Here is a 27,606-nt window from a genome sequence, read left to right as displayed (position 1 = left end):
CCCCACCCTGCAAAGGTGATGGGCTAAGGATGAGGCAAGATTTTAGCTCTACAGCATGAGGCGGGGCGAGGATGAGTTTAGACTTTTTAGACCCAACCCACCCTGCCTCGTCCCATTCCCGCTCCATCTCGCATTAATAAGGGTTAAATTGTAAATTTTTCATACCCTAGAACCCTACTATTTAAACAAATATATAATTAGCTTATTTTATTCTACCAAACAAGACTTCTTCTTTTTTCTCTCTCTAATAAGGTTGAAAATAAGTTACCAATTTTAACATTTTCTTTTGTTTTCATTATAAAAAAATTTATATATTATTGAATCATTGATTTTGTATTATAAGATTTTTGTTTTTGTTGTGATATTGCCTTGTTAAAAACTTTAATAATATTATTCAATTTTTGCTTAAAATTAGTTTGATTTGATGAGATAAATTTATTTATAATTCCAAGTATATTTTTATTAATGAAGCAGGTTTTATTAAAAAAAATTGTAATAGTTGTGGGTAAATTAACAAAAAGTAGAGTTTTACGAGATGAAATGGGGCTTTGCAGGGCCCCAAGAGGCGGGGATGAGGTAAAAAAAAAAAATCTCGTCATGCTGGACGAGGCGGGAATGGAGTAAGACAAAACCATGCGAGATGGGGGCAAAGACCCTAGCCTTCGAACCCACCCGCCCCATTGCCATCCCTAGGTTATACACTAATTCATAATAAAAATCAAAATTGGAATAAAAACCCATAAATAAGAACAAATCAGCCCATTAACATATCATTTAATTTCCTCAATTAATGTTAGGAGAATGGATCCAAATCCGGTTGGATCAAGAAAAAAGTTATTCTAAGAAATCCAATTCAAAGTGCGTGATTTGTGGACAATGAATTGTATAGTCGCTATTTGATGCAAAAACCATTGGCATTTTAATGCTTATCTCAACACAAATCCTATGTAGCCACTATATATCCCACTTTTTCATCTCCCATATATTTCCTTATTTTCAACTCACAATCATTATATGATTGAGTTCAGATAATTTAAATGTCAATATCTTTTATGCCTTTTGATAAGGAAAGGGGCCTATTTGTGGATGACATTAGGCATGCAATGAGATGTGCAAAACAATGACACTAACAATAACAACAACAATAATAATTATAAGGCCAGTGCTTCATTTTGGTCCTTATATTTTGGAGTTACAATTAATTTGATTCCTACATTTTGGTAGTAGTCAATTTGGTCCTTATTATTTTTAACTTATAATCAATTTTGTCCTTACCGTTAACTCACTAATGAAAAATGCCTATGTGAAACATAACATGACAATTAGCAAATGTGGCCAATAAAATAAGATTAAAAAATGCGACCTCAGTATTCTTTTATTTTTAAAAAGCCACGTTAGAAAAAAAGAAACAAAAGATCTAAGAGTGTGTTTGTTTTGGGTGAAAATGGTTTCAGGAAATCATTTTCCGTAGAATAGGCTGTTTGGTTGGTTTGGAAAATTGAATTTTCCGGAAATCATTTTCAGTTGACCGTAAAAATGCAGAGTTGACCACGAAAATTCATTTCCATTCATATTTTCACTTCAAATGATTTCCGAAACTGGGGACGTGCAAAGAGAGCTCACAGACGCTCAAAGGAGAACGAGAGAGAGAAAGAATGCTCTCACGAAGCACCGATCGCGCCGTCGATTGTGATCTCGCCTTCGCGCCGTGCCGATCGTGATCTTGGTGCTTCACGAGATCGTGATCGACGCTTCGTGAAGCACCGCGTCGATCTTGCCTTCGCCTCCATCATGCGATCTCGCTCCTCGTCGAACCCAGTTGCCTCTCTCTCTTCCTTCTTCTCTCAATTTGACTGGATTTGATGATTTTTTTTTTTTTCTGGGTTTTGTCTCTTCCTTCTTCTTTTCCAAACACCAGAAAATATTTTTCGAATTTTTTTTTGAAATGCAACCAAACACATGAAAACATTTTCCTTTCCGGAAATGCTTTTACACGAACCAAACACAGCCTAAAATCGCAAAAAATGAATGAATCTAAAAAAACAAAAAACTCAAAATTCTTAGATGCTGTTGGTCTTTGGTTGAAGAACAGAAGAAGTTTCTCTCACTCTCTCGGTTCTCTCTTTGTCATCTTATTCTCACTCCCTCGGTTCTCTCTCTCTCATCTAGCTTAAACCGGCCACCATGGTTGGACCCGTGACCACTGTCGCGCTGATGGTGATGCACGACGACAGCACCACCGATGGTGGCTACCATTTTTTGTCTCTCTATTCATTGTTTCTATTTTCCTTCTCTTTTTTATTTTTCTATTATTCTTTCCATTTCAACTTTACATGTGCGTCTGGGGATTAGATTTCCATTTGGGTTATAGGGAGTTGGTGATTTGGGTTTGGGGTTTCAAGGGAGATGAGGGTGTTGATCGTGTCTAGCTGCCTTCACCTTTGATGGATTGGTCTCTCAACTTGAACCGGGCTGAGATGCCATCTTTGAGTTGAAGGTTGGAGATTTAGAGATGAGTGTGGGCTTTCCTTTCAAACTCCAAACTTGTTTGTCTTTATCAAGCACCGAATGTAGTTAAGGAATTAAGGAAGTGGTTGATAGAGAAAAAGATGACGAGAGGCTTAAGGATAAAGAAACCTAGATTTGGACCCAAATATCAAACTCAACAACTAAAGAATTGTACCAATGATTTTGCTTGCTAGGTTGATTTTTTTTTTTTTTTTTTTTTTTATTGCTAAGAAAATTCAAGAAAATCCAGTAGTGTTCCACAATTTTTTATTAAAATTAAGAATTTTTTTTTTTTCAATTTAATGCTAAGTGGCATTTTTTAAATTATTTTACTTGCCACATTAGCATTATGTGCGCCAGCTGTCATGTAGGCATTTTCTGTTAGTGAGTTAATGGTAAGACCAAATTGATTGTAAGTTGAAAATAACAGAAACCAAATTGACTACTACCAAAATGAAGGAACTAAATTGACTATGACACCAAAATGTAAGGACCAAAATTGTATTTTTGCCTAATTATAATTGGTTAAATTGGATGTTTATGTCATTAAGGAAAATTCTTGGATGCAATGTTAATATCTTTCCACACTAGCTTGGTTGCCTCTTCCCCCCCCCCCCCCCCCAAAAAAAACCCTTATAAAAAAAAAAAAAAAAACTTGGCTGCCTCTTAATATACATAACTTCCAAAAGATGTCTTTGTTTAATCTTTATTCTCGAAGCCACTGAAGTTTTTAAAAAAGAAAAATGAAAAATCTAAAAGAGAGTCATTGACCTTAAAGGAAGTCTTACAAATGATTATTATCTTCAATTCCCTCCTCCCCCCCCCCCCCCCCAAAAAAAAAGGACAAACCTTATTAGAGTAATTAATATTGAAGAGATTCCTCCTAGAGTATGGGGGGATGGAGGATTATACACTCACGAGAATAGTTAGATATTCAAAGAGTTCTAAGTATAAATTATATTTTAAATCTCATAGTTTAATGATACTTTTAAAATTCCTAAAAAAAAAAGTTTCAAAATTGACCTTACATTTTTGAAGTTTTTGTTGGATATATTGAAGCAATTAATTTACCCTTGTAATTATGTGAACAAGAACAACAAACAGAACAAAACTCTTCAAAGCATAAATAAATAAAAATAATAAGCATAATTTTTTAAAAAAAATATACTCATAGACTAGATGAATGCAAATATGATCAAGGCTGTTTGACACTACATTCTTAAGATAGATGTCACATTCCCTTCTAAAAAAAACGAAGAAGAAGATAGATTTCACATTCATTTTTTAATGGTTTTAGTCTTTTAGACAAGTGAGTATGCATAGTTTATTTTCTTAAATGGGAGGTTGTTATGAGTTGTTATTGATAGGGTAAAAAAATCATTTTAGTGGTAAATTTAAATTATAACCAATAATAACTAATCATTTATGATTTATTGTAAAACTGTTGTGGATGTAAAAACTTATTTTTCCAAAATTTTTAAATTAAATCATACATTTTCGGGGCTTTTTATTTTTGAACAATTTCTTATAAGAAAGGACTAGAAGCTCTCCTATCCAAAAAAGAAAAGAAAAAAAGGACTACTAGCTCTAATATTTTTTCTCTATTATTTTTGTAATGATAATTTGGTTTTATCTATTTATACTATTAATATCAGGATTCTCTGTTTGAGTTTCAAAATTTTGCATACTAAAATATCTTTACACAAAAAAAAATACCCTTATCTTTTATTCAAATAATTTTAAATTAAAAAATAGAAACTGGTTAAAAGAGTAATTTATTGTTCCTAAGTTTTAGGCTTTTTCCTTTATCTTCTCCATTCAACGTAAAACTTAAGACATTATCTTTATCTTATTTCTAAACATTATTCCATGTTACCTTACCTATTTCTTAAAAAAAAAAAATGCACACGATTAGTTTGAAGCTTTTTCCTTTATCTTATCCATTCAGCGTAAAACTTAGAACACTATCTTTATCTTATTTTTAAACATTATTCCATATTACCTTACATCTTTCTTAAAAAAAAATAAAATAAAAATACACGGTAATTTATATATTACTTTTAAACAATATAAGAGCATCCACAATAGTGTTGCTAAAAAGCTAAAAAACTATTTTTTGCACCATTATATACAAAAAGAGTCCTGCAATGGTGGTTGTAAGGTCATAATTTTGGGTTTCTAGCATAACAAAGATATGAACTTAAGCCCAAAAAAGTTTCAAACAATAAATTTGTAGAGAATGAGTTGGAAACCTGGACTTTTGCAAGTAAGATGATCGACCAATAGGTTTTGATGATAAAGAAAGAAAGATGATAAAAGTTTACTAGGGAAAGACGTCCTTGGATTTTACCCGAGGAAGTTGATTCTTAAATATTGTTCTTAAGACTTTGTTACAAGTCTGGCACCCAGATTACTCCGGAGGCCTTCTTTTTTCCCTTCTCTTCTATTTTCTACTATCTTTCCTCTCATTTCCACTGTCCACGTGTAGATTTAGATTGATAGTGCTGATATTTGTCCCATCAGCCCCTCCCTAAAGTCCTTAGGAGTGGTTGTAAAGGCTGAAAAACACGGTTCAGTTAGTTGCAGAGCATTTAATGCGATAGTAGCAGATTTCTCTTAGATATTTCAATGCCTTCCCCTTAATACTTATCCTCTTCCATGGAATAGTCCGGAATGTCGCTCTTAATGGCAGACTATTCCCTTTGTCCTCGGCCTTGCCTAGCTGAGGAGGAGTTCTTCCTCGGATTGGGTCCTTGGCTTAACATATACATAGATATGGGCTCCCTAGCCTTTCACCCTCGCAGTGGTGGTATAGGTAAATTTTTTACCTACATTGCTACGGTGCACAACTCTCACCTCTCTCAAACTCAAACTCTCACTCTCAACTCTCAAACTTTCAACTTTCTCAACTCTCAAACTCTCACCTCTCTCACAACTCTCACCTTTTTGTTGCACCGCCATTGGCCCACCCGAACCTCAACATCACTGGCCCACCTGAAGCTCAATGTCACCGGCTCATGCCGCTGATCCACTCCGTCAAACCAAGCCGTTGACCCACTCCGTCAACCCACGCCGTAGACCCATCTCGTCCACACCACCGACCCACGCCGCCCAAGTCCCAAGCTAACCTAAGCCCCAAGTCCGAAGTTGACCCACGCCGTCGACCCACATCGTAAACCCATTTCGCTCACACTGTTGATCCACGCCTCCAACCCACGCCACCCAGGTCCCAAGCAAACCTAAGCCCTAAACCCCAAGTTCAAAGTCAAACCACGCCAACCTAACTCGCCTTCTCTGATGCTCTAACCCATCTCGGCCTCTCCGATCTAGGTTGACCTCCTTTCTTTTCTATCTGACCCACCAAGTCCGAAGCATGCTTGCTGATCAGGTGAGTTGTCTCTGTCTTCTTTATCATGTAATGCTTAAGATTTTTGATTTGGGTAATTGGAATGATAAATTTGTCATGTCAGTTGGGAATTTTCTGTTTACAAGGAATTTATATTTGTTGAATCTAATGATAAATCTGTAGAGAATTGGAATGTATTGGGAATTTTCTATTTACAGGAATTTATGTTTTTGTTTTTAAATGTTAGTTTGAGAATTTTTTGTGTGCAGGTAAGGCTACATTTTTTTTGTTTCTATTTTTGCTTCTTGCAACGTTGGTGGCAATTGTAGCGATTACGGTGGTTGCGATTGTTGTTTATTGTAGTGGATAGATTATTTTATTGTAGTGACTATATTATTTTATTGTAGTAGATATAATATTTTATTGTGATGTTTATCTGTATATTTTAAGAGGATTCAGAAAGTTAGTTAGTTAGTTAGTTTTTTTTTCCTATCAAAAATACCCCTAAATTAATTAACCAAAGATTTAAAATTAGGGTTAAAATAGTAAATTGACAAAAGAAAGTTAGCTATTACTTTTTTTATTGTCAAAAATACCCTTACCTAAAACTTAAAAATGGGGTTAAAATAATAAATTGAAAAAAATAATAAATTTCTACTTTTACGTTGAAATGCTTTCCTGCTTCTAATAAACTTTTACTTTTACATTGATTTAAAATCCTACTTCTACTCTCTAACTCCTTACAAAATAGGATCACTATTTTGTTAGTTTTAAAACTCCTCCAATTTACAAAACTCACCCCACGTATTCATTTTTTTTTTTTTTAAACTTCATCGCGATGTATTTGTTTCTTCTGTCCTCCTTTTTTTTTTTTCAATTTTTTTTAATTTTTAATTTTTATAAATTTCATTACTCTAATCTCATGTTTTTATTTTCCCAAATCTCTTCTTCTTTATTAAAAAAGAAAAGAAAAAAGACTCCTACTATAAAACTAGTACTATAACTTCTGTCAATCCTTATCATCCTAACATCCCCACTAAAAAGCAGTTATTACTATTTCTCATACTTTTATTTTTATTTTTCAATTTCTCACTCACGATCTCCTTATTATTACTAACCTCCACATTTGTTAGTCAGTTTTATATTTATTTTATATTTGTGGAGGCCAAGTTTCATTCTCATCAATTTCATGTTTCTTTTTCTCTATAATTTTTTTTTTGACAATTTGTTCAATTTGTGCTTTTCAATGGTTATTTTTTAAAATTAAGCCATAATTTAGCAACTAATTGATGACTTCAATGAATTGGATATTAGGGACACATTTTATGAGGTCTAGGATTGAGATTGGCAAATGCAATCAATACTTAAATCATTTGTTCAGCAAACAGGTATCTTCCAAAATTCTTGGTAATATTGATTTATGTATTTGTGTGGGAAATAATTTCTTCATCACACCCTTAAATTTTTTTGGTTGTTTGTTTTTGTTTTTGTGATTAGAAAAATTAAAAATTCCAAATTATAATAAATGTAAATTATCAATCTATACCAAAAAACACATGCATGCTCAGAGGTTAGTATTATTTTATTGTCTTAAAAACTAAAATAGATTCATTAATAATAAATATTTTGTAAAACAAGTAAGTAAAATAGAGAAAATAACTTTTTATGATATTAAATAATTAAAAAATAGCACCATTATTATAGATGCTTTTAACCTTAAAAAAGAAAAAGGAAAAAAAAAAGTAGCATTGTTGCACGCACCGAGTCTAATATTTTATATTTGATTTTTAAACTTTGTTGTTATATTAGGGCGGCGTCGTTCTCACGTGGGATCAGATGCAGTGGGCGTCTTCCTCGCTTCGCTGACTCACTCTTCGAGTCTCCTCTCAACTCTCATTTTCTCTCAAACTCTAATCATAACTCATAAATATATAAACCGAAAAACCTACCTGAATATAAAAATAAACAAACACATCAAATGCGAAGAAGATCAAAATCAATCATCATCATCACTACAGAAAAATGGAACTTCTCTTTTCTCTCGTCTTCCTTTCTCTCACCTTTTCCACTTTTCTTCACCCTACCTTTGCCAGAGGCGGTCAACAACAACACTCTTCTCTCTCTTCAGGTCTCTCTCTCTCTCTCTCTCTCTCTCTCTAATCTTTTGTTTGGTTGCTGAGAAACTGTAGGAAAGGAAATGGAATGCCGTCTGAGAATCTCAGATTCCTCGTTAATTTTGACTTTCCAAAAATTAAGAATCTCAACTTAAAAAAACTTTCCTTTTTCACTTCACCTTTACGAATCGCAAGCTCTTTTCTTTGGTTCTTGGTAAATAAGAATTGTATTACTATTTAGTTTATAACTGTAATTATTGTACCTTTGATTTTAACAGGCATTTTTGAAAATAGTAGTTATAATTCGGGTTCTACTGCACGGCACTTGTTTGAGGATAACCGGTTACATTTAAGGTAGTTTGTTTATTTTGTAACACTTTCCTTATTTGGATATTATATATAGTTTGTTTTCCTAAGAAAATAATAATTGAATGTTGGATTTGTGTCATGTCATAGTCTTGACATTGCTCGAGGTTACATGACTAATTCTCAACTAGAGAAGGCCCTCAAGGCGTTTGCGCAACGATGTAGTCACATTTCTAGGATATACAGGTGATTTTGTATAACCTTTTTTTGTTGTTGTTGTTAAATTTAGACAGTTAGTATAATAATAAACACAATGTTTGTTTTGGTGCTAATGCTGACTTGTTATTTGTTTCTCTCTTTGGGGGATTCTTGGAATGGGTTATCAGTATAGGGAAGAGTGTCAAGGGAGTTCCACTGGTAATCATTGCACTTGACTTAGTTCCATTTCTTTCTGTATTGTCTTTATTTTGGATTTCAAATTCTAAATAACCTCTGTTGGGTTGTGAATGACTGCCGTTTTTGGTGGGTCTCGTCTGTTCTGTTGGCTGTAGTGGGTGATAGAAATTTCTGACAAGCCTGGAGAAGAAGAGGCTGAACCTGCATTTAAGGTGAGTCATCTGTTTTTTCTGCAGGGACATGAACAGACTCAATTCTTATCTTTTCTAAATATTGATCTATTGGGATAATCTTTGAGGCTGTAACTTTCAGCCGTATATTCGATTTCTTATGCTTTTCACATACAGCTAAGTGTTTTTGAACCTGTTTGGGTGTAAAGAGAAGGTCTCAGTCACTGCTTTTGGTTGAATTTTAGAATAGCAATGACACAATATACCGAAAAAGAAAAAAAAGTATATCAAATTGATTTACTTGATTTGTCAGGAAATTATAAGGATGCAAAAATAAGAATTTTTTGGTTCCTTGAATGCTTGCCCAACAAATAATAGTGTATATGGTTGAGTTAAATCTATAATTCTTCTTCTTCTTTTTTGGATGAATAAGGCTATGATTAATTAGTGAGCTGTGTGATAGGGATGTGGATATTCATGTCTGTAGGATGCCACAACTAACAAAAAATCTGAGAGAGAGAGAGAGAGAGAGAGAGAGAGAGAGAGAGAGAGTGAGAGATTCTTATATCATATTTGAAAGCATTTCATTACTGTTCCCTTTGAATGCATTTAACTCTTCTACACCCCGCAAAAAAAGTGGGAGCTTTATGCATTGAGTATGACCTTTTATTTTTTAATAAAACTTTTGAACCTATAATAGTATGAGAAACATGGTGACCGTTTTATTTGATATTGCAGTACATTGGAAATGTGCACGGGGATGAACCTGTGGGCCGTGAGCTTCTATTGTTTCTTGCAAATTGGATATGTGATAATCATCTAAAGGATCCCTTGGTACTTTTTGCCCCTTATTTTCCGTGACATTGCAGATTTATTGCTTGCTCCCTTTGGTTCTTTTAATGTGACAAATTTTATGAAACCATCATTTTACAATTTTAATGTAATAGAGAATATGACTTCAGATAGAATAGAATAGATGAAAAGAATACATGTGGCCAATCCTAACTAATATGTTGAGGATTCATAGCCAACCCCAAAAATTTGGGATCAAGGCTTGTTGTTGTATATGATTCTTTGGGTTTCTTTGGCTTCCTTCTTCTTTTTCCTCCATTCTTTTTGCACTAGCTTTGTGCATAAAGGTTGTATCCTATGCACAAAGCTCTCATTTTTGTAGGATTTGGGAGAGATCATGGTAGGCAGTCTTACCCCCAAATTTTATTTTGGAGAGGTTGATTCCTGGACTCAAACCCCTGTCACCTTTGTGCATAGTTTGTGAAAAATATGATTAGGTTAATTTTCCAGTTGCTGGCTGCTTTTCATTTCAGTAGTTACTTTACAGTTTACATGCTTTTTTAGCACTCTCTTTATACTTGCTTTGCGAGTAGTTTATGATGGGTAGGCTTGATGAATTGAAAGGAGACACAGACTTTTCAATGAAGTTGCCAGATTTGTGAATTCCTAAAATACACAATTGAAAGTAAATAATTCAACTCTTAGAAATTATTTTAGTGATTCAAAATTTTGTTTTTTGATCCTAAAAGAGGAATTTACAGAGGAAACTTTCAGATTTGTAATTGACTTAAATTCCTCCCAAGTTGCTCACTCAAATGCATTAGAACTTGTAGTTTATTTTGTCCCTTGAAACATGAACTAATCATTTAACCAGGTTGAGCCTTATCCATGGTTAATACTTAACAGAAAGAAGAAATTCTGCTAAAAATTCAATTGTATTTTAATTTTGTATTCATTAGATCATTTCTATCCACCTCGCATATCTCTATGCTACTCATGATTGTATTTTGTGTTTTACTTTTTAAAAACCTTTTTTTGCTGTTTGTTTGATTACTTTGATTTTTTTTTTTGATAAGTAATAAAAATATATTAAAAAAGAAGAAGAAAGATGTCGCCTGAGTATATAGGAAGTATACATCAGGGACAAAAGCAAGTCAAGTGCATAAAGTACAAAAGTCCATGAAACCATGGACTAAAAAAGAAGAAAGCCAAACTCTGCAACCCAATCCAGAGGAGTCTTAAAAAAGAGGAGTTTAAGATTTGAAACTGATCTCTTAAAAAATAAGAGTTTGATTCCTTTGATTATAGAAAATCCTTTAAGAAGAATACATGTAAACTCAAATCTTCTTTGGTTATAAGCCAACATAACACTCAGATGACAAAAGCAATTCAAGTGCATAAAGTACAAAAGTCCATGAAGCCATGGACTGAAAAAGAAGAACGAAAGCCTAACACTGCAACCCAATCCAGAAGGGTCTTAAAAAAGAAGAGTTTAAGATTTGAAACTAATCTCTTAAAAAAGAAGAGTTTGATTCCTTTGATTATAGGGAATCCTTTAATAAGAGTACATGTAAACTCAAATCTTCTTTGGTTATAAACCAACATAACTTGTTCTACGTTTATGTATACACCAATTACATTGTAATACCTTGGATTGTATGGATTTGGTGTTAGGGTTGTGTAGGTGTGTGCTGATTCCCACTTCGAGTGTTTACTTTGTCAAACTAGGCTCTATAAGCAATTAAAAGAAACCCTAATTGTAACTTGACTATTCATTTTGTGGCATACCATAGATGTGGCTAGTGCTCTTGTGATCAATGACATTATAGTCAACCTGGTAACACCATGTTGCTTAGAGGCACTACAACATAATGCAGGCTTTGACGAGGACGTCAATTGTGATATCGAATTGCATTTGTACTAATAGCATTGTGTGAGCGTGTGTTGAGTTCCAAATCACTTGTACTAGATCGATTTGGGTCATATAAGCGATCATGAGGGACCTCCAACTTGACTAGTTTTCTTGGGGCATAGTGTAGAAGTAGTGTGCTTTCTTGGTGTTGTGACAATTGTTATTAAAATCAACTTGGAAACACCATGTAGCTTGAAATATTGCAGCATAATGTGGCGGAAATTTTACCTCGAATTGTATGGATTTATGTGTCGACTTGGATTGTGAAGGTGTTCTGTAGGCGTGTATCGAGTCTCGTATCAGTCGTAACTGAGTCCCACATTGAGTATTTATAAGGTTGATACAATCGATTATGAGGAGCCCTAATTGTGGCTTGGTCCTTTTGGGTATGGCGCATATGTTTGCTAGCACTATCCTCAAGTTGTGACATACATAATCTTGCATGATTTGTAATTTGGATATTGATTTTTATGTAATTCAATGATAAAATATTTTCTTACATTCCATTGGTTTGGTCAGGCTACATTGATTGTAGAGAATGTTCACCTTCATATACTACCAACCATGAATCCTGATGGTTTTTCACTTAGGAGGCGTGGTAATGCAAACAATGTTGATCTAAATCGAGATTTTCCTGATCAGGTATAATTTTTGTTAAATCGTATTTTTATATGACACACTTGTTTAATCTGGATCTAAAATTCGTGAGTTGGCACTATTTTAATCGTGATACTATGTCCTAGACTGTAGGATATATTGTAGTTTTCATAGAAATCATCCATGACTGCAATAAAGTTGTATGTTATTGGGACTTTTCTAATTTGGAATTCAAATCCTCACTTGTAGAATTGTAGTTTTCTATAACATTATTGAAAGGGAAAATTCATTCAATGATAAATAAAATGCAAAATTTTTGTTAGATTATTATCTATCTAATTTCAGTCCATTTGACTACCAGTATGTAGTTATTAATAAGGCTATTTGATGTGGGACAGCCCCATACGTTGAAATTTAAGGTTCTTTGGATAAAGATAGGATGGCTAAATTGCTTTAGATTTTAGGAATCTTAGTTAACAGAGGCTAGTTTGAAACTGAAACAAAGCAGAGGGTGCCGTCTGGTGTTGCTAACAGTACCATGAACTGCACTCAAGCAAGAAAAGGAGTTTTTCAGATCAAGAGTTGATATCTTGATATTGAAATTTAAGACTGACTTTTCACATGCATTTTTGTTGTCATAATTGACAACTGGGGTGTATATTCAATTGTTAAATATTACCTAATGTAATCGACGACTTAAAACTTGGAAACAAAATATTTTGGTCCAGATTCATTTTAGATCTTAAGGTTGAAATCACTAAAAGGAGGGGATGTTCAGAAGCATATTTTTAATATTATAATGTGAAAATAATGCTGTTACTCTTCATTTCTATTTTGGTGATGTTTTAATAATGGAAGACATTGATTTGCATGCAATCACAGTTCTTTCCTATGAATGAGGACGTGCATATGCGGCAACCTGAAACCAGAGCAATTATGAATTGGTTGAGGGATGTACAATTTACAGCATCTGCCAGTTTGCATGGGGTAATACTTCTTATTTTCTCATGTTACTAACTGCAAAAAACCATATCCATACTATTTCCATTTGATATGGATACTTTCTCAAAGTTGATTTTATGGTGAGTGTTAATGTTTAATTTCCTAGCAGCAAAAAGTGTTTACTGAAAATTTTGGCCAGTGCTACACCTTCATTGTTAAATATACTTTTGTTTTGTTTTTTCTCTTCTGGAAAGCTGAGCAGAATCTCTATTATCAATGAACAACCTTTCCCCCAGCCTCCTTCAGCTCCTTTTTATTTTTATTTGTTTGAATTCTATTTATTTTTTAGACATGAGCAAAGACTTACTCATAGAGTATTATAGATTTAGCCAGTTGAAAACGGGTGGAAACAGTACTTCACTGAAGACTGAAACTAGCTTCATCTGTATAAATTCACAGCATCATACTCCCCACTGTTAGAAATGTTCGGTCAGTCCTTTGACTTCTTTTTTTATTTTTCTTCTCTCTCTTTAAAATGAAAGATATCTTAATGACTTTCAGAAAAGAAAAGATAAGGTCTCATACTCTCATGACATCACTGAATATAGAACATGCATTTTTTTCCCTGTATCAAAATCCACTTATTTTTGTCATCTATTACCTGGTTGACTCATTCAATTATACTGATTCCAAAGATATAATGTTGTCTCATGGGCGTTGGTTCAAAACAGGATGTGTTTTCTTTCTTAGTTAACGAGTATTTAGATAGAATACACAAAAATGAGTTTTTAAGGGCGTCTTCTTCTGTTCACAGGGTGCACTTGTTGCAAATTATCCGTGGGATGGCACTCAGGATAAAAGGTGATGATTTTACATCCTGGATCAATTGTCCAATGCATTATATATACTTTGTAACTTGAAATTGCTCTCTGCTGTCATGTTCTACTGTTCTGTCCTTCCAGTTCATTGTTGCTCTTTTTTCCATATAAGGTCATAGTCTTTTTTTATTTTTATTTTTAAAATTTAATTTTTACAAGTAATACGATTTTTATTGCTATTAAAAAAAAAAAAAAATAGAGTTGCCCAAGTGTACAGGGAGTATACAGTTGGGGACCATACAATCTGTTGTGAATAAAACAAGTGTTTAGGGTAACTTAAGTCAGCCCCCTAACAGAAACTATTATATATATATTACAAATATGCCCCTGACATATATATTAACCCATAACACCCCCCTTCAAACTAGAGAGTATATATCATACAATCTCAGCTTGTTGCATAATAAATCCAAACGAGTTGGTAAACATATCAGCAATTTGGACTCTCGTAGAAACATATGGAGTAGCAATTAAACCATCCTCTACTTTCTCACGAGTAATGTGACAATCTACTTCAATATGCTTATAGTTTGCTCATGGAACATAGGATTGGAGGTTATGTGAATTGCTGCTTGATTATCACATGCATAGTCACAGGCAGCTTCACATCAAACTTTAATTCCTCAAGTAAATGCTTAATCCACATAAAGCTCACAACATGTGTGCGCCATGGCTCTATACTCAGCCTCTGCACTAGATCTGGCTACAACACTTTGTTTCTTACTTTTCCAAGTAATAATGTTTCCTCCTAGAAAAGTGCAATATCCAGTAGTGGATTTTTTGTCTGAAGGTGATCCTGCCCAATCTACATCTGTAAAAGCTTCTACTAGTAGGTGACCATTGGCTTTATACAAGAGACCATGACCTGGATGTGCTTTAAGGTACCTCACAATTTGAATAGCTGCCTCCCAATGTGGAAGACAAGGAGCTTTCATGTACTGGCTCAAAACACTAACTGCAAATGATATAGCTAGGCGAGTAATTGTGAGATAATTTAGCTTACCAACTAGACAATGATATCTCTCAAGATTAGATAATAGCTTCCCCTAATCTTCATACAATTTGACATTATGATCCATAGGGGTCTCTATTGGTTTAGATCCTAACAAGCCAGTTTCTTCCAGAATATCCAACACATACTTTCTTTGTGATAAATTGATACCTTCTTTAGATCGTGCTACCTCAATACCTAAGAAGTAAGGAAGTTTGCCCAGATCCTTAGTTTGAAAGGAAGTTTGAAGGTATGTCTTCAAATCATCAACGGCCTTCTTGTCATCACTAGTGATTAAGATATCACCAACATACACTATTAATAGAATCTTTCTGCTTTTCGAGGTATGAGAGAACACAGAGTGATCAGATTGGCAATGTTGCAAGCTAAACTTTAACACTGCTGCACTAAATTTACCCTTGAGTAACAAACCCGGGTGGTTGCTCCATATACACCTCTTCCTTCATATCACCATTTAAAAACGCAATCTTAACATTCTAACTGAAATAGTGGTCAACTCAGATTAGTAGCTAAGGAGATTAAAATCCGGACTAAAGATATTTTAGCAACAGGAGAGAATGTCTTTGCATAATCAACACCAAATGTCTAGGTATACCCTTTAGCAACCAAGCGAGCCGTCTAGCACTCAATAGAAAAATTAGGTAAGTACTTCATAGTAAACACCCAATGACAACAAACAGTAGTTTTCCCTGGAGGCGAAGGAACTATAGACCAAGTGGCATTTTGAGACAAGGCAGACATTTTTTCATCCATAGCAGCCTTCCAACTAGGAATGGATAGGGTCTCTTGTACAGACTTAGGAACAACAACAAAGGACAGAGACTAGGTAAAAGCATGGAGTGCTAGAGATAAGTGGCTATAAGAGACAAACTGGGAAGTAGGATGAGAGGTACAAGTACACTTACCTTTGCAAAGAAATGGGAAGAGAGTCAAGATCAGGAGGTGAATCACTAGGTAGGGAAGAAGTCTCAACCAGACATTGTTGCTAATGACGATACACCTAGAGCAGTTTTCAAGGAGGAGAAATAGCAGGAGCAAGAGACACTAGGGGCAAGCGAGGAAGACAATGGAGAGAATTGGCATCACTAGGTGAAGGAGAAAAATATGGTTAGAGACTAATGAAAGGTGACATCAGCACTAATGAAACAACGACGAAGAGTAGGCGAATAACTCTGGTATCCCTTTTGAGTACAAGAATACCCAAGAAAAACATATTTAATTGATTGAGGATCAAGTTTATCACCCCCTAGACCTAAGAGATGAACATAGCACACATCCAAAAATTTTAGGAGGTAAGGAAAATGAAGGTGCATTAGGAGATAGTACATTATAGGGGATCTGATCACAGCATCATCTCAATATGATTTGGGAACACTCATTTGAAACAAAAGAGCATTGGTAAGCGGTAACCTCTAACAAATGGCGCAATTTGCGTTCAACAACTCCATTTTGTTGTGGAGCATGAGCATAGGAAGATTGGTGAATTATACCATGATCATAAAAAAATTGAGACAAAGATGTATGAAAATATTCACGAGCATTATCAGATTGAAAAATACGAAGTGAAGCATTAAATTGAGTTTTTATTTCCATAAAAAATGATTTGAAAATTGAGAATAATTCAAACCTTTCTTTCATAGAATAATCATCCACAAAAATGACAAAATACGTAAATCCCAACAATGAAGGAGAGTTTATTGGATCCCAAATATCATAATAAACTAAATGAAAAGCACTACTGAGACGGCTCTCATGCCTAAAGACAAAAGGCACCCTATGGTGCTTACTCAATCGACAAGCTTCACATTGTAAGGAGTCAACTTGACAACATGATGGGACTAACAACTTCAAATTCTTGAGAGAGGGATGACCAAGATGACAATGATGCTAAATAGGTGAGATAGACAAGTGAGAAGCCACTAAACTTGAAGAACCACACCAATCCAAGTAGTAAAGTCCACCAGCTTCATTCCCTCCACCAATAATCTTCCCCATCTTGAGGTCCTAAAAGATACAATGAGTGGATAAAAAAATTGCTGCACAATTTAGAAGTTTAGTAAGTTTACTAATTGACAAAAGATTAAACTGAAAGACAGGAATATATAAGAGTAAAGATAGGGAAAGATTAGAATTGAGATTAGCAGTGCCAAAACTAGAAACTGTAGTGGCCGAGCCATCTGCCAAAGTAACATTGGGAAGACTACTAGAGTGTGCAAGGTCAAAAAGTAAACCTAAGGTACCTGTCATATGATCAGTAGCACTTGAGTCAATGACCTAAGGTTCTTTAGTGGCAAGATAGGCAGCGAAAGTACCTTGTTGAGCCAAAGTAGCAGTGGAGTTGGAACTAACAGAATTAGAATGCATAGACACGAGGCGCTTATACTCTTCCTCAAGGATGGAGACTACTCTTGATGTTGGTGGAAGTGACTGTGAAGTCAGTTCTTCAACTTGAAGACTAGCTTTATGTGCCGAGGATTTACCATATATCTCCCAACATATAATTCCCAATAGAAGTCCACTGTATGATTCTCTCTATGATAATAAGTGCATTTACGAGGGGCACGCCCTCTACCACGACCCCCTCCCCCTTGCCCACGACCTCTACTCCAACGGCTACGACCTCCACGGCCACCTCTACCACTCCCCATAGAGGTGGCAAAAGCAGATGTATCACCAGAAGGTACAGCAGGAGTAGTAGTACTAGAATCAGATAATGTAGCTTGTCTAAGCCTACCAAAAACTTGACTCAATGAAGGGATGTCTTTCCTAGCCAAAAAGTTGTGATTTCACTGATTTAAAGGTTGGAGGTAAGCCAAAGAGGAAGCGAGCAACATGCATATAATCTCATTGTTTCTTCATAGTTTTAAAATTAGATGAGATGGGTTGGTAAATATTGAGTTCTTCACATATACCCTTAAACTTGTTATAATAGTCTTCCAAAGACACATCATTGAGAGTCAAGGAGAAATAAGCTTGGTGAAGATCATATATTCGCTTCAAATTGTTGACACCAGAGTACAACTCCTTGGCCTGTTCCCAAATAAGTTTAGTAGTTGGTAAGTAAATCAAACTACAATTGATCTTAGATTCCATGCTATTCCACAAACAACTCCTAATTTGTGCATCCTCTGATGGAGTCATGGAATTTTAATATACTATTACTTTGTAAATTCGCCTATTCAAGAATTATTTTATTGGGTCCTTGTGTGAAGTCCAATTGAAGTGAAAGTCATGCCCTTTTAATGGTCTAAGTATGAGTCTTTTATGGTTAAAACAGTTTTTAATTTGGGTTTTTTATTTTATTAGTTATGGTCAATTTTATATTCAGGAGCAAGTCTGAAAGGGTATTTTGGTAATTTTCTTGAGTCTAGAATCTTCTAGTACAAGTAAGAGTCTTTATGTATATTGTGCTCAATGTACTAAAAGTAGAATGGGTTGATTAATAAAATTGAGTGTTTTGAGCAATAGGTATGTTGACCTTTGTTGTTTCTTTCTCCTTCTCTCTTCTCTCTCTCTTCTTTCTTTCTAATTTTACTGTTCACTGGTACTGTTTACACAGCCCCTAAACAGCCCTAACTTCTCTCTAATTCTTCCTAACTTCTCTCTAATTCTTTTTCTTTCCTGACCACCCACCACAACTAAACGTAGGCAAATCCCTAATTTGTCCTACATCACTCTGCCCTCCAATCAGCATACTTAAGAGTCAGTGGATGCAGGCGGGTCCTCTGTCACATAATTAAACTTCTTCCTTCCAAGAAAATAAACTTCAACAATCAACAGCTTGGGCCCACTGAGCATAATTACTTCCATTAAGACGAATGGAAGTAATAGATAAGATGTCTGGAGACAAAAAAATAATTGTTGGGTTGAAGAAAAAACTAACAGTAAACAAATAAAAGTGGACCTGGGAAAGAAGTCAACTTCTACAATTTAAACAAATCAAATACCAACATCATGCAGGGCACCTGTAACATTAATAAACACTAGTCAAGCAAAATCCCATAGCAGCAACAACAACAAACACCAGCCCAACAAACACCAGCCCAGCACTAAACATCCACCTAACAAAGAAGTTCCGGCACAACAATCCAACCCAATACTTATAAAATCATAATAGACGAGAGATATACGGATTAAAATCCCAACAGCAACGGCACGAGGGTAAGAGCTATGGCTGATGGCCACTGTGTGTTGCCGGAGGAGGACGACTAGAACCGTGACTGAATTGCGGTCAGGTGATGATGATACGGTGTCACGAGACCACAGACTCAGTCGCCGGAGCTAGGCGACACCTCCAGGAAGGGAAACTCAGGTGGTAGTGGTTGTCAGAATTTAGATCGGTGATGTGGTTGTTGATGAATATGGTCACTGGCAGTGGTGGCGTGGTGGGTTGTGGTCGTGGGGGTTAATGGCAGCGCTCTGATACCATGTTGTGAATAAAACCAGTGTTTTGGGTAACTTAAGTCAACCCCCTAACACAAACTATCATATATATATATATATATATAAAAGGTATCCTATTACAAATATGTTCCTGACATATATATTAATCCATAACACAATCAATCACGCAGATAATATAAATCTATCAAATCGCTAACAAACCATAAAGACTGACTATGACTATGCAAAACTGACATCCAATCCAACAAAGTTCTAAAGAAAAATAATTTGATATCAAACATGGTTCTCTTTGTGTCCTTGAAGCTCCAGTTGTTCCTCTCCCTCCATAAACACAACATCAAGCAATGCGTTACAGCCATCTACAAATGACCATTTCGATGACGCTGAAAATGACCTGGCCAAACAACTCAGCAACAGTCTTTGGCATCACCCAACAAACTCCAAATAAAGCCAACCCAACACCATAGTGCATAAATCTATAACAATAGGACAGTGAAGTAAGAGATGATCTACTGATTACCCATTGCATTTTCACATATAATACAAATCCAAAAGCCACACATTCTTTTTCCGTAAACTGTCAATTGTCAAGATTTTCCCAAAAGCTGCAGTCTAGACAAAGAAAGCAACCCTAGAAAGAATCTGTGATTTCCATATGCACTTCCAAGGGGGAGAAAGATCACCATTACCAATTAGAACCCTGTAATAACTGCTCACTGTAAATCCCGTGTTCTTATCTGGTTTCCAGCACAGTTTGTCCTCCTTCCTTTTACTGATGCACCATAAATTACATCCATGAAATTTGACAAAGACTTCAACTCCCAACCCTGCACAGCTCTTATGAAATTGACATCCCAGTGGCCCATTAGTGAATTGCATAAGATCTAGCACACTAACCTCCTCATGGAAAATTCTGAATAACTCAGGAAAGTACATGACAAGAGAATCATCCCCTCACCATTGATCCTGCCAAAACGTTACTCTTGATCCATCCCTGAACTCAAACTAAAGATAACTTGACAAAGTAGATAGCCACGTCTAATGTACTTCCACAAACTCACCCTATAAGGACCAGACACAGAGTTAGAACAACCCCCGCCCTGCCCCATTCACAAGTCAACCACATTTCACTTCTTTCACTCTCCTCCATAATGCATCCCTCTCAAGCCCAAGCCTCCATAGCCACTTCCCTAGTAGTGCTTCATTAAAACGCCTCAAACTCCTAATAGCCAAACCACCAGAGGGAAGAGGATCACAAACTTTAGCCCAATTCACCACATGAAATTTAGGCTCATCCCCTAACCTGTCCAATAAGAAATTTTGCCGAAGCTGTTCAATCTGATTAGCCACATCAACAGGAATAGGGAATAAAGAGAGGAAATAGGTAGGCAAGTTATATAATGTACTTTTAATAAGGGTGAGTCTACCAAGTATGTAAGAGCACCCGCAGCAGATGTGCTAAATGTGCCAAATGCCAAATTTGTGGCACATTTAGCACACCAAACACAAAAACGGAGCTTTATCAGATGTTCCAAAGGGTAAAAATTATACCACATATGAACAGTACCGTTGCAAATTTGCAACGGTACGGACGAAAATGGTATAAGTTTTATTAATTTTTTATTCTTTTTTCTCTCTCCTCTCTCTTCACTTTATTTTTTTCTCTTCTCTCTTTCTCTTTCTCTCCGCCTCTCCATCTCTGTCTGTGTCTCCTCTTTCTCTTTCTTTCTGACTCTCCCTCTCTTTCTTTGATTGTTGATCTTTCTTTGTGGGCCGAGTTGATTTCGTGGGTAGTGGTGGATCGTCCTTGTTCGTGATTTCATGGGTCTAGGTTGATTCATGGTTCGGTTCTTCGACAAGTGTGAGTCTGGGTTGATTTCGTGGGTTTGGGTGATGGTGGTTCGGCAAGTGTGATATGATTTTGGTGGGTTTTGTAGTTTGATTTCAGTGGGGTGATTTGATTTTGTGATTTGGTGGGTTCGTGGGTCTCTGACTGGCATGGGTCATCGGCTAGGAGATCTGTTGGTCATTGGCGTGGGCATCATGGTGGTTGTTTGCTAGATTTCGTGTGTTTGGGTTGTGTGAAATGTGATTTGTGGCTTGGCCGCCACTCAACGCTGCCGATCTCACCAAAGACCACCACTCGATGCCGACGTTCATCTATCTTCTCTATTCCGCTTCGGGTTGTTTTTTTTTTTTCCTTTTTTCTTTTTTCCGTTCACTTTTTTTGGCTGTGGTTTTATGGGTGGGTTCGGATGGGCAGATTGGTGGTGGGTGGGTTCGGGTTGTGGGTTATGGCGGTGGGTGGGTTGAGATGGGCAGATCGGTGGTGGGTGGGTTCGGGTTGTGGGTTATGGCGGTGGGCGAATCGGTGGTAGTGGGTGGGTCGACTGGTGGGCGAATCGGTGGTGGTGCCGATCTCTGTTCTGATCTGTTTTTGTCTTTGTTTTTCTGCTTTGGTGGTGGATTCGGCGGCGGTTGATTTTGGTGGTTGTGGTTTTTTTTTTTTTTCCTGGTGATTGTGGCCGCAACAATTTTTCTGGTTGTTGTTGCAGTGATGGTTGATGATGATGATGATTTCTGATCTGTTTTTGTCTTTGTTTTTCTGTTTTGGTGGTGGATTTGGCGGCGGTTGTGGGTTGATTTTGGTGGTTGTGTTTTTTTTTTTTTTCCTGGTGATTGTGGCGGCAACAATTTTTCTGGTTGTTGTTGATGTCGTTGTTGCGGTGGTAGTTGATGATGATGAGGATGAGGGGAGGAATTTAATATATTATTTTAATGTGGTGTAAATATTATTTTAATGTATAAAATTGAAGTATAAAACATCTAATAAATGAGATGTTGTAAAATGATGTGGTAAAATAATAAAGTAGGTGTTTGATGTTTTAAAATGGCATTTTTTTTACAACGTCTGCTGTGGATGCTCTAAGGTCATAATCTTATCACTATATGGAATGTGCTACCAAGTGTAGTCGTTACTTTGTCAAACCCATTCAGCTTATTTTGAAATTAGTTTCATAAATATCTTTTGATTTCCTTTAAATAATTATGGCTGAAATATATTTTTTGTCGAAATTTGGTCCTAGTTTGATTTTTGTCCCCCAAATTTAAGAAGTTACAGCATTGTTTCTGAAAAATTTAAAAGGTATCAATTTTGGCTACTTGTCCATTTGCTGTTAAAGAAATTATGTACGTGTCAGATTAAGTTCTGACTAAACACGCTATAAAGCTAAGCCTGTCATAAATTTAACCACAGATGGCCTGAAGGATCAAATATCATTTACAATTTTCAGGAATGAGATGATTACTTTTAAAATTTTGGGAATGAAAATCAAACATAGACCAAATTTCAGGACAAAAGGTGTACTTCAAAAGTTATCTATGGATATGCAAACTTGCATAATTTTATATTCATAGTTTAGGTATTTCATGATCATCCGGTTTCTCAGTGTTCTGTTATATCATGGTTGTCATTTGGGTTCAGTCTAAGTTTATTGTATGGTTAGTTTTGTTGCTCTCACTTAATTTTTCCATATGATGGCAAAGGGAATTTCAAGTCTCATATCCTCAACACTCTGTGATTTTGGCTTAATTGATGCTTGTTCTAGTGTCCAACATGTCATGACAACCTAAACTCTAGGTGTCAGAGCATTGGCATTTTCTTGTATGAATCACTGTTAGCATCTCTTAGCTTTAAGAACTAAATAAAAGGATGTCCAGAAAAATTGAGTTTGTAATTTTATCACAGGACACATTCTGTTTATTCATTGCCGAAGATTTTCGTCAATTTAGATTTTCCTTTCAAACTTAGCTTTGTCTTTTGATGTGAATCAATTTCAGGACAAATTACTTTGGATGTCCTGATGATGAAACATTCCGGTTCATGGCAAGTATATATAGTCAGTCTCACTATAACATGTCTCTGAGCAAGGAATTTCGAGGAGGAATTACGAATGGAGCATCTTGGTATGCAGCATAAAAGTGATGCTGATGAAAGTTTTTAACTAAAGAAGTACATTTGCATCACAATTGTTCAAGGCATTCTTCATTTCTGCTTCTGTAGTCATCTGAGAACTTTTCAGAAATGCTGGTCTTTTTTTCTTATAATATATTTTTCACAGTTGTTTCACAAGATATTTGTTGCAGGTACCCTATATATGGTGGCATGCAAGACTGGAATTATATACATTATGGTTGTTTTGAATTGACCTTGGAGATAAGTGATAACAAATGGCCTTCTGCTACTGAGGTTAGATCTCAGTTTAATTGTCAATATCTTCATTTTTACTAGTATAAAACTTGAATGGTACTATTGATGATTCTTTTAACTCCTAAAAGTCTTTTTTTCCTTTGGGAGAGGAGGAATTGGAGTAGTCTATGATTAGAACTTGGTAGTCCTGTTACTGTATGTATGATAAAGTGATCTTTAAAGTAGTAACTTATCAATGGAGGTCCCTATCAACTATTATATGGTTTAATTTTTGTTAGTAATCTAACTGTCCATAATATGTTTTCTGCCTACAACAATGAAATTCCTGCATTCCACAACATTTTAGTAATAGTATTTCATGGAATGGTTAAGCATTAAGGGAACTTAATAGTCAGAATACTAACAAAAATGGATGACAAAGTCAATACAGAAATGGAATCAAACCTACACAGTCAAAATAAAAAAAATTTGAAATGTAAAGGGCCAAAATGAAAACAACTCCAAACTTTCAGGGTCAAAAATGAACTTTCCTCTAACTTTTACCTTTCACTTTCCTTTTGATGTCTAGCTATTATTTAGTTGTTAATTGTGTTCTCTTCATTGCCTTATGTTAATATGCAGCTTCCTACTCTTTGGGAATACAACAAAATGAGCATGCTTAATCTTGTTGCGAGCCTTGTGAAGGTATGTTATGGTTTGTTTGACTGCTAACTCTTTTCTCATATAACAATCTTGCAGTTTCTATAGTAGACTATCTGGCACAATAATGATCATGGTGCACATTCCATCATATATGCGAATCTAATTCATAAGCAGATATGTTTTACTTGTCAAAATCTTTTGTCTTAGTCCTAGATCTTATACTCTTATGTGACACATTTAGGATAACCATTAGAAACTTACTTTAGTTATGCCATATATACACACACATATATATATATATATATATATTTTTTTTTGTGTTGATTTCACATGGTGCATGAAATCGTTTTGCAATATGAGTTGTACTCTTTACTCTTTAGACAGGAGTACATGGAAGAATCTTTTCATCAGATGGGGGAAGGCCACTGCCTGGTTTTATTACAGTGAAGGGAATGAATCAGTCGGTATGTTTACAACCATGCATACTCATAATTGATTCTGTTTTATGCAATCTTGTTGCTGTTTTTTTTAGTTTATAAGTTCATGCGTTGAAATTCATTTGTGCATATAGTTTCTTATAGGCATTGGGTTTGTTACTGGAAGTTTAAGGACAAAGAAGAACAAAAGATGAACTCTCTAGGCATCACACTCAGATTTCCTAAGTATCACACCTAGGCTTTCCTTGGCATCACACCTCAGAGAAGGTTGCATCACACAAACTTCAAACAAAGTTTCATGGCAACTTAAAATTTAGAATACATATTATCAACTGGGTTATATTCAATGTGAGATATATATTTCGTCTCATTCTAGGTGACCAGCCTCCTGGGTTTTGGGTTATATTTCTGCTGTCTTTTTTTATTATTCATTCTCTTGCTTAAATATGGCTCTAATGATCTGAAATGATAATAGCAAACGCATCTGAAATAAACTAACTGATAATGCTTAGCATTCCTAGAAACTAGGAAACGTTATTGAGATAACTCTATACTAACCAAAGTCTAAGGAATTCAAATAACAATAATTATTAGAAAATCCCATCCAACAACCAGCAGTAGTTACATGACTCTAGTACTTAGTTTCTCCATACAATCCTTAGCTTGATCCTCTCCATTATTCAGTCAAACTTCGCAGGTCAGAACATAACCCTGATAGGACTTGGGCTTTGATAATTAAACCCAAGCTTAATAACTAAACTCACAAATAAAAACCAGTAATATAATCAAATCCCAAAATAAGATCCAATGGCCAATGGACCCATGTCCAGAAACTAGAAAATTACCTAATTCCCACTGACACATAAAAATAATATTGGCTTCTTGTTGCTTGATCATTACGTAATTCTAAACTTTTAGGCATTACTTGAGAAAGTGGTGGTTGAGTTGTTCTTCTCTTTCATAACATGTGCTTTGGTGTCTTCTAAACTTTATTGACAGGTCAAATCAGGCAAAACTTTTGCTGATTACCATCGCTTGCTTGCCCCAAGAGGGCGGTATGAAGGTATTTTTCCTTTGATTAGCATGCTTTGAAGTTCCTTTATTGGGGATGCATTTTGGTAATTTAGGAAATAGCTCAACATATGTACTCTTTACCCACTCATGCATTCATAGCACAAAACTTTATTACTAAGCCGCACTATATATGCCTCACTAATACATTTTGTCGGATTCATCATGAAATGAGCTATTTTTTAAAAATAGAGCTTACAATCCAGATGGAAACTTTAAAATATTGAAGTCCATTAGAAAAATGGAAAATTGCTAACTTTTGATGAATTTTGTGTGTTCAAGCATGTTATGGTCTTGTTATCTGACAAGAGAAGTTGTAAAAAAATGGCATCATGTATGAGGGACTGAGATACACATCTTAACTCCAAAGGCCATTTTTTTAAAATGTAATACACCAAAACATTCATTGGAAAAACAATTAGTGGCCACCTTGCTCTACAGCACTTGTCTTATGTTGCTTTTGTTTTAAGATATGTATCTGGTCTCTGATCTTGATATGACTTTGACTGCAGTTATGGCGGCCATGCCAGGATACAAATTGAGAAGTACGTGTATCTGGTTGGATGAAGCTGCAATGACATTAGATTTTGTTCTTGACGCAGAAGTCACACTGAAGGGGAATCTTCTACGAAGTGGCTGTGAATGTGACTGTGGCAATACAATCAGGCTCGAATTTGTTGATTTTCTTTTGGGGGGCCATTTGGAAGTTTGTTTTATTTTGATTATTGTAGGGTTTCTTTGCTTTTTATTTCAGAGGAGAATGAAAAGTAACCTTTCAAAACATAGACAAGTAGTAGGGCCAAAAAGGCTAGCTGGGGTATGATGCTCTTAACTTTATTACTTTTGTGAAAGCTTTATGTATATTTTACCTCATAAAAAAAATTAAAATTTCTTTTTCGAAAATGGCATCTATTGCTTGGTTGCTGCTAGTTTATACTGTAATATGCTTTGTATTTCTTGTATATATCCAAGTATTATTTGTGTTGCTAATTAGAAGAGTTAAAAAGCTTCTGGCCAAGCTCTTCTACAAGACTATATCATCATGTTGGTAAGAGCAGACCAGTGAATCATTTATTTGTTTGTTTCTAAATGATCGGAAAATGAACATTTTCTTGTCCATGTTAACTCATTTTTTCATTTCGTTTCACCCTATTAAAGTGGCATAACTTAATTGGTTTAATATTCTACATAGGTGAGAAAAAACCAGCAATAAATTTGGTGGCCTGATCTCTGCCGAAACGGATGAAAATGTGTTAAAAAAGATTTTAACATGTCCCAGCACTCTCAAACATTCTAGTGTATGCTGCAGAAGTTTCACATATGGGCACAGCAATGAGATGACCCATTACATCATTTTGATGAAGAAACTAGTATATTTACTTATTTGGGTAATTGTTGTTACACACACTTTTGCACACAACCGTACAAACACGAAATTTTCTTGTGTTTACGGTTATGTGCAAGAGTGTGTATTACTCATTTATACTCAAGAAATTAGGAAGAAGAAAGTTGATAGAACCTACTGTTTATAGAATTAAACGAAGGGTTGTTAGTTGTATTTGAGATAACCACTCTCTTGGACGAGAAATGATCTCTCTTGAATGAGGAATGAAAAAGAGAATTTAGGATAAATTTCCGCTTAAACTTTCATTAATATGTTATGCCTTTTAAAAGAAAATATACAGTTGTTAGATATTTTTTTTAGGGGGTCAATAAAAAGACAATCTTGGATTAGAGAAGAATCTTGTGATCTATAAAGTTTTCTTATTACAAATTTGTGGTTTTTGAATAAAAGATAAACTAATAGTTTATGAATAAACTATTAGTTCATTTGGAATATTGTTTCATAATATAATAAACATACTAATC

At 35.2% G+C, this 27,606-nt stretch overlaps 1 protein-coding gene across 2 annotated transcripts; it reads left to right on the top strand.

Moving 5' to 3' along the window:
* Window positions 1-7,671: 7,671 nt before the first annotated feature.
* LOC115975510 (carboxypeptidase SOL1-like) lies at window positions 7,672-26,626 on the top strand. Of its 2 annotated transcripts, XM_031096308.1 has the most exons (15): window positions 7,673-7,982; window positions 8,247-8,322; window positions 8,425-8,520; window positions 8,661-8,691; window positions 8,826-8,882; window positions 9,579-9,674; window positions 12,064-12,186; window positions 13,024-13,128; window positions 13,898-13,944; window positions 23,218-23,343; window positions 23,524-23,626; window positions 24,209-24,271; window positions 24,610-24,693; window positions 25,666-25,729; window positions 26,250-26,626. In XM_031096308.1, exons 1-15 carry the CDS (start codon window positions 7,877-7,879, stop codon window positions 26,558-26,560), a joined length of 1,488 nt encoding a protein of 495 aa, XP_030952168.1. In that variant the 5' UTR covers window positions 7,673-7,876; the 3' UTR covers window positions 26,561-26,626. The 2 variants fall into 2 exon arrangements, with proteins under 2 accessions (XP_030952169.1, XP_030952168.1); XM_031096309.1 differs by lacking the exon at window positions 23,218-23,343 and having other exon boundaries at window positions 7,672-7,982.
* The last annotated feature ends 980 nt before the right edge of the window (window positions 26,627-27,606 follow it).

Source organism: Quercus lobata, chromosome 2 (assembly GCF_001633185.2).
Source record: "Quercus lobata isolate SW786 chromosome 2, ValleyOak3.0 Primary Assembly, whole genome shotgun sequence".
NCBI classification, from domain to species: domain Eukaryota; kingdom Viridiplantae; phylum Streptophyta; class Magnoliopsida; order Fagales; family Fagaceae; genus Quercus; species Quercus lobata.
The sequence above is the reverse complement of the archived record's forward strand: the minus strand, read 5'-3'. Positions and strand labels throughout refer to the sequence as shown.

What these genes read in the sequence shown, in the direction of transcription:
- LOC115975510 (XM_031096308.1), top strand. Translation starts at nt 7,877, where the DNA reads ATGGAACTTCTCTTTTCTCTCGTCTTCCTTTCTCTCACCTTTTCCACT. An exon ending in ATCATCTAAAGGATCCCTTG is followed by an intron (nt 9,675 to 12,063) that starts GTACTTTTTGCC and finishes TGGTTTGGTCAG; the next exon opens with GCTACATTGATTGTAGAGAA. An exon ending in ATCGAGATTTTCCTGATCAG is followed by an intron (nt 12,187 to 13,023) that starts GTATAATTTTTG and finishes ATGCAATCACAG; the next exon opens with TTCTTTCCTATGAATGAGGA.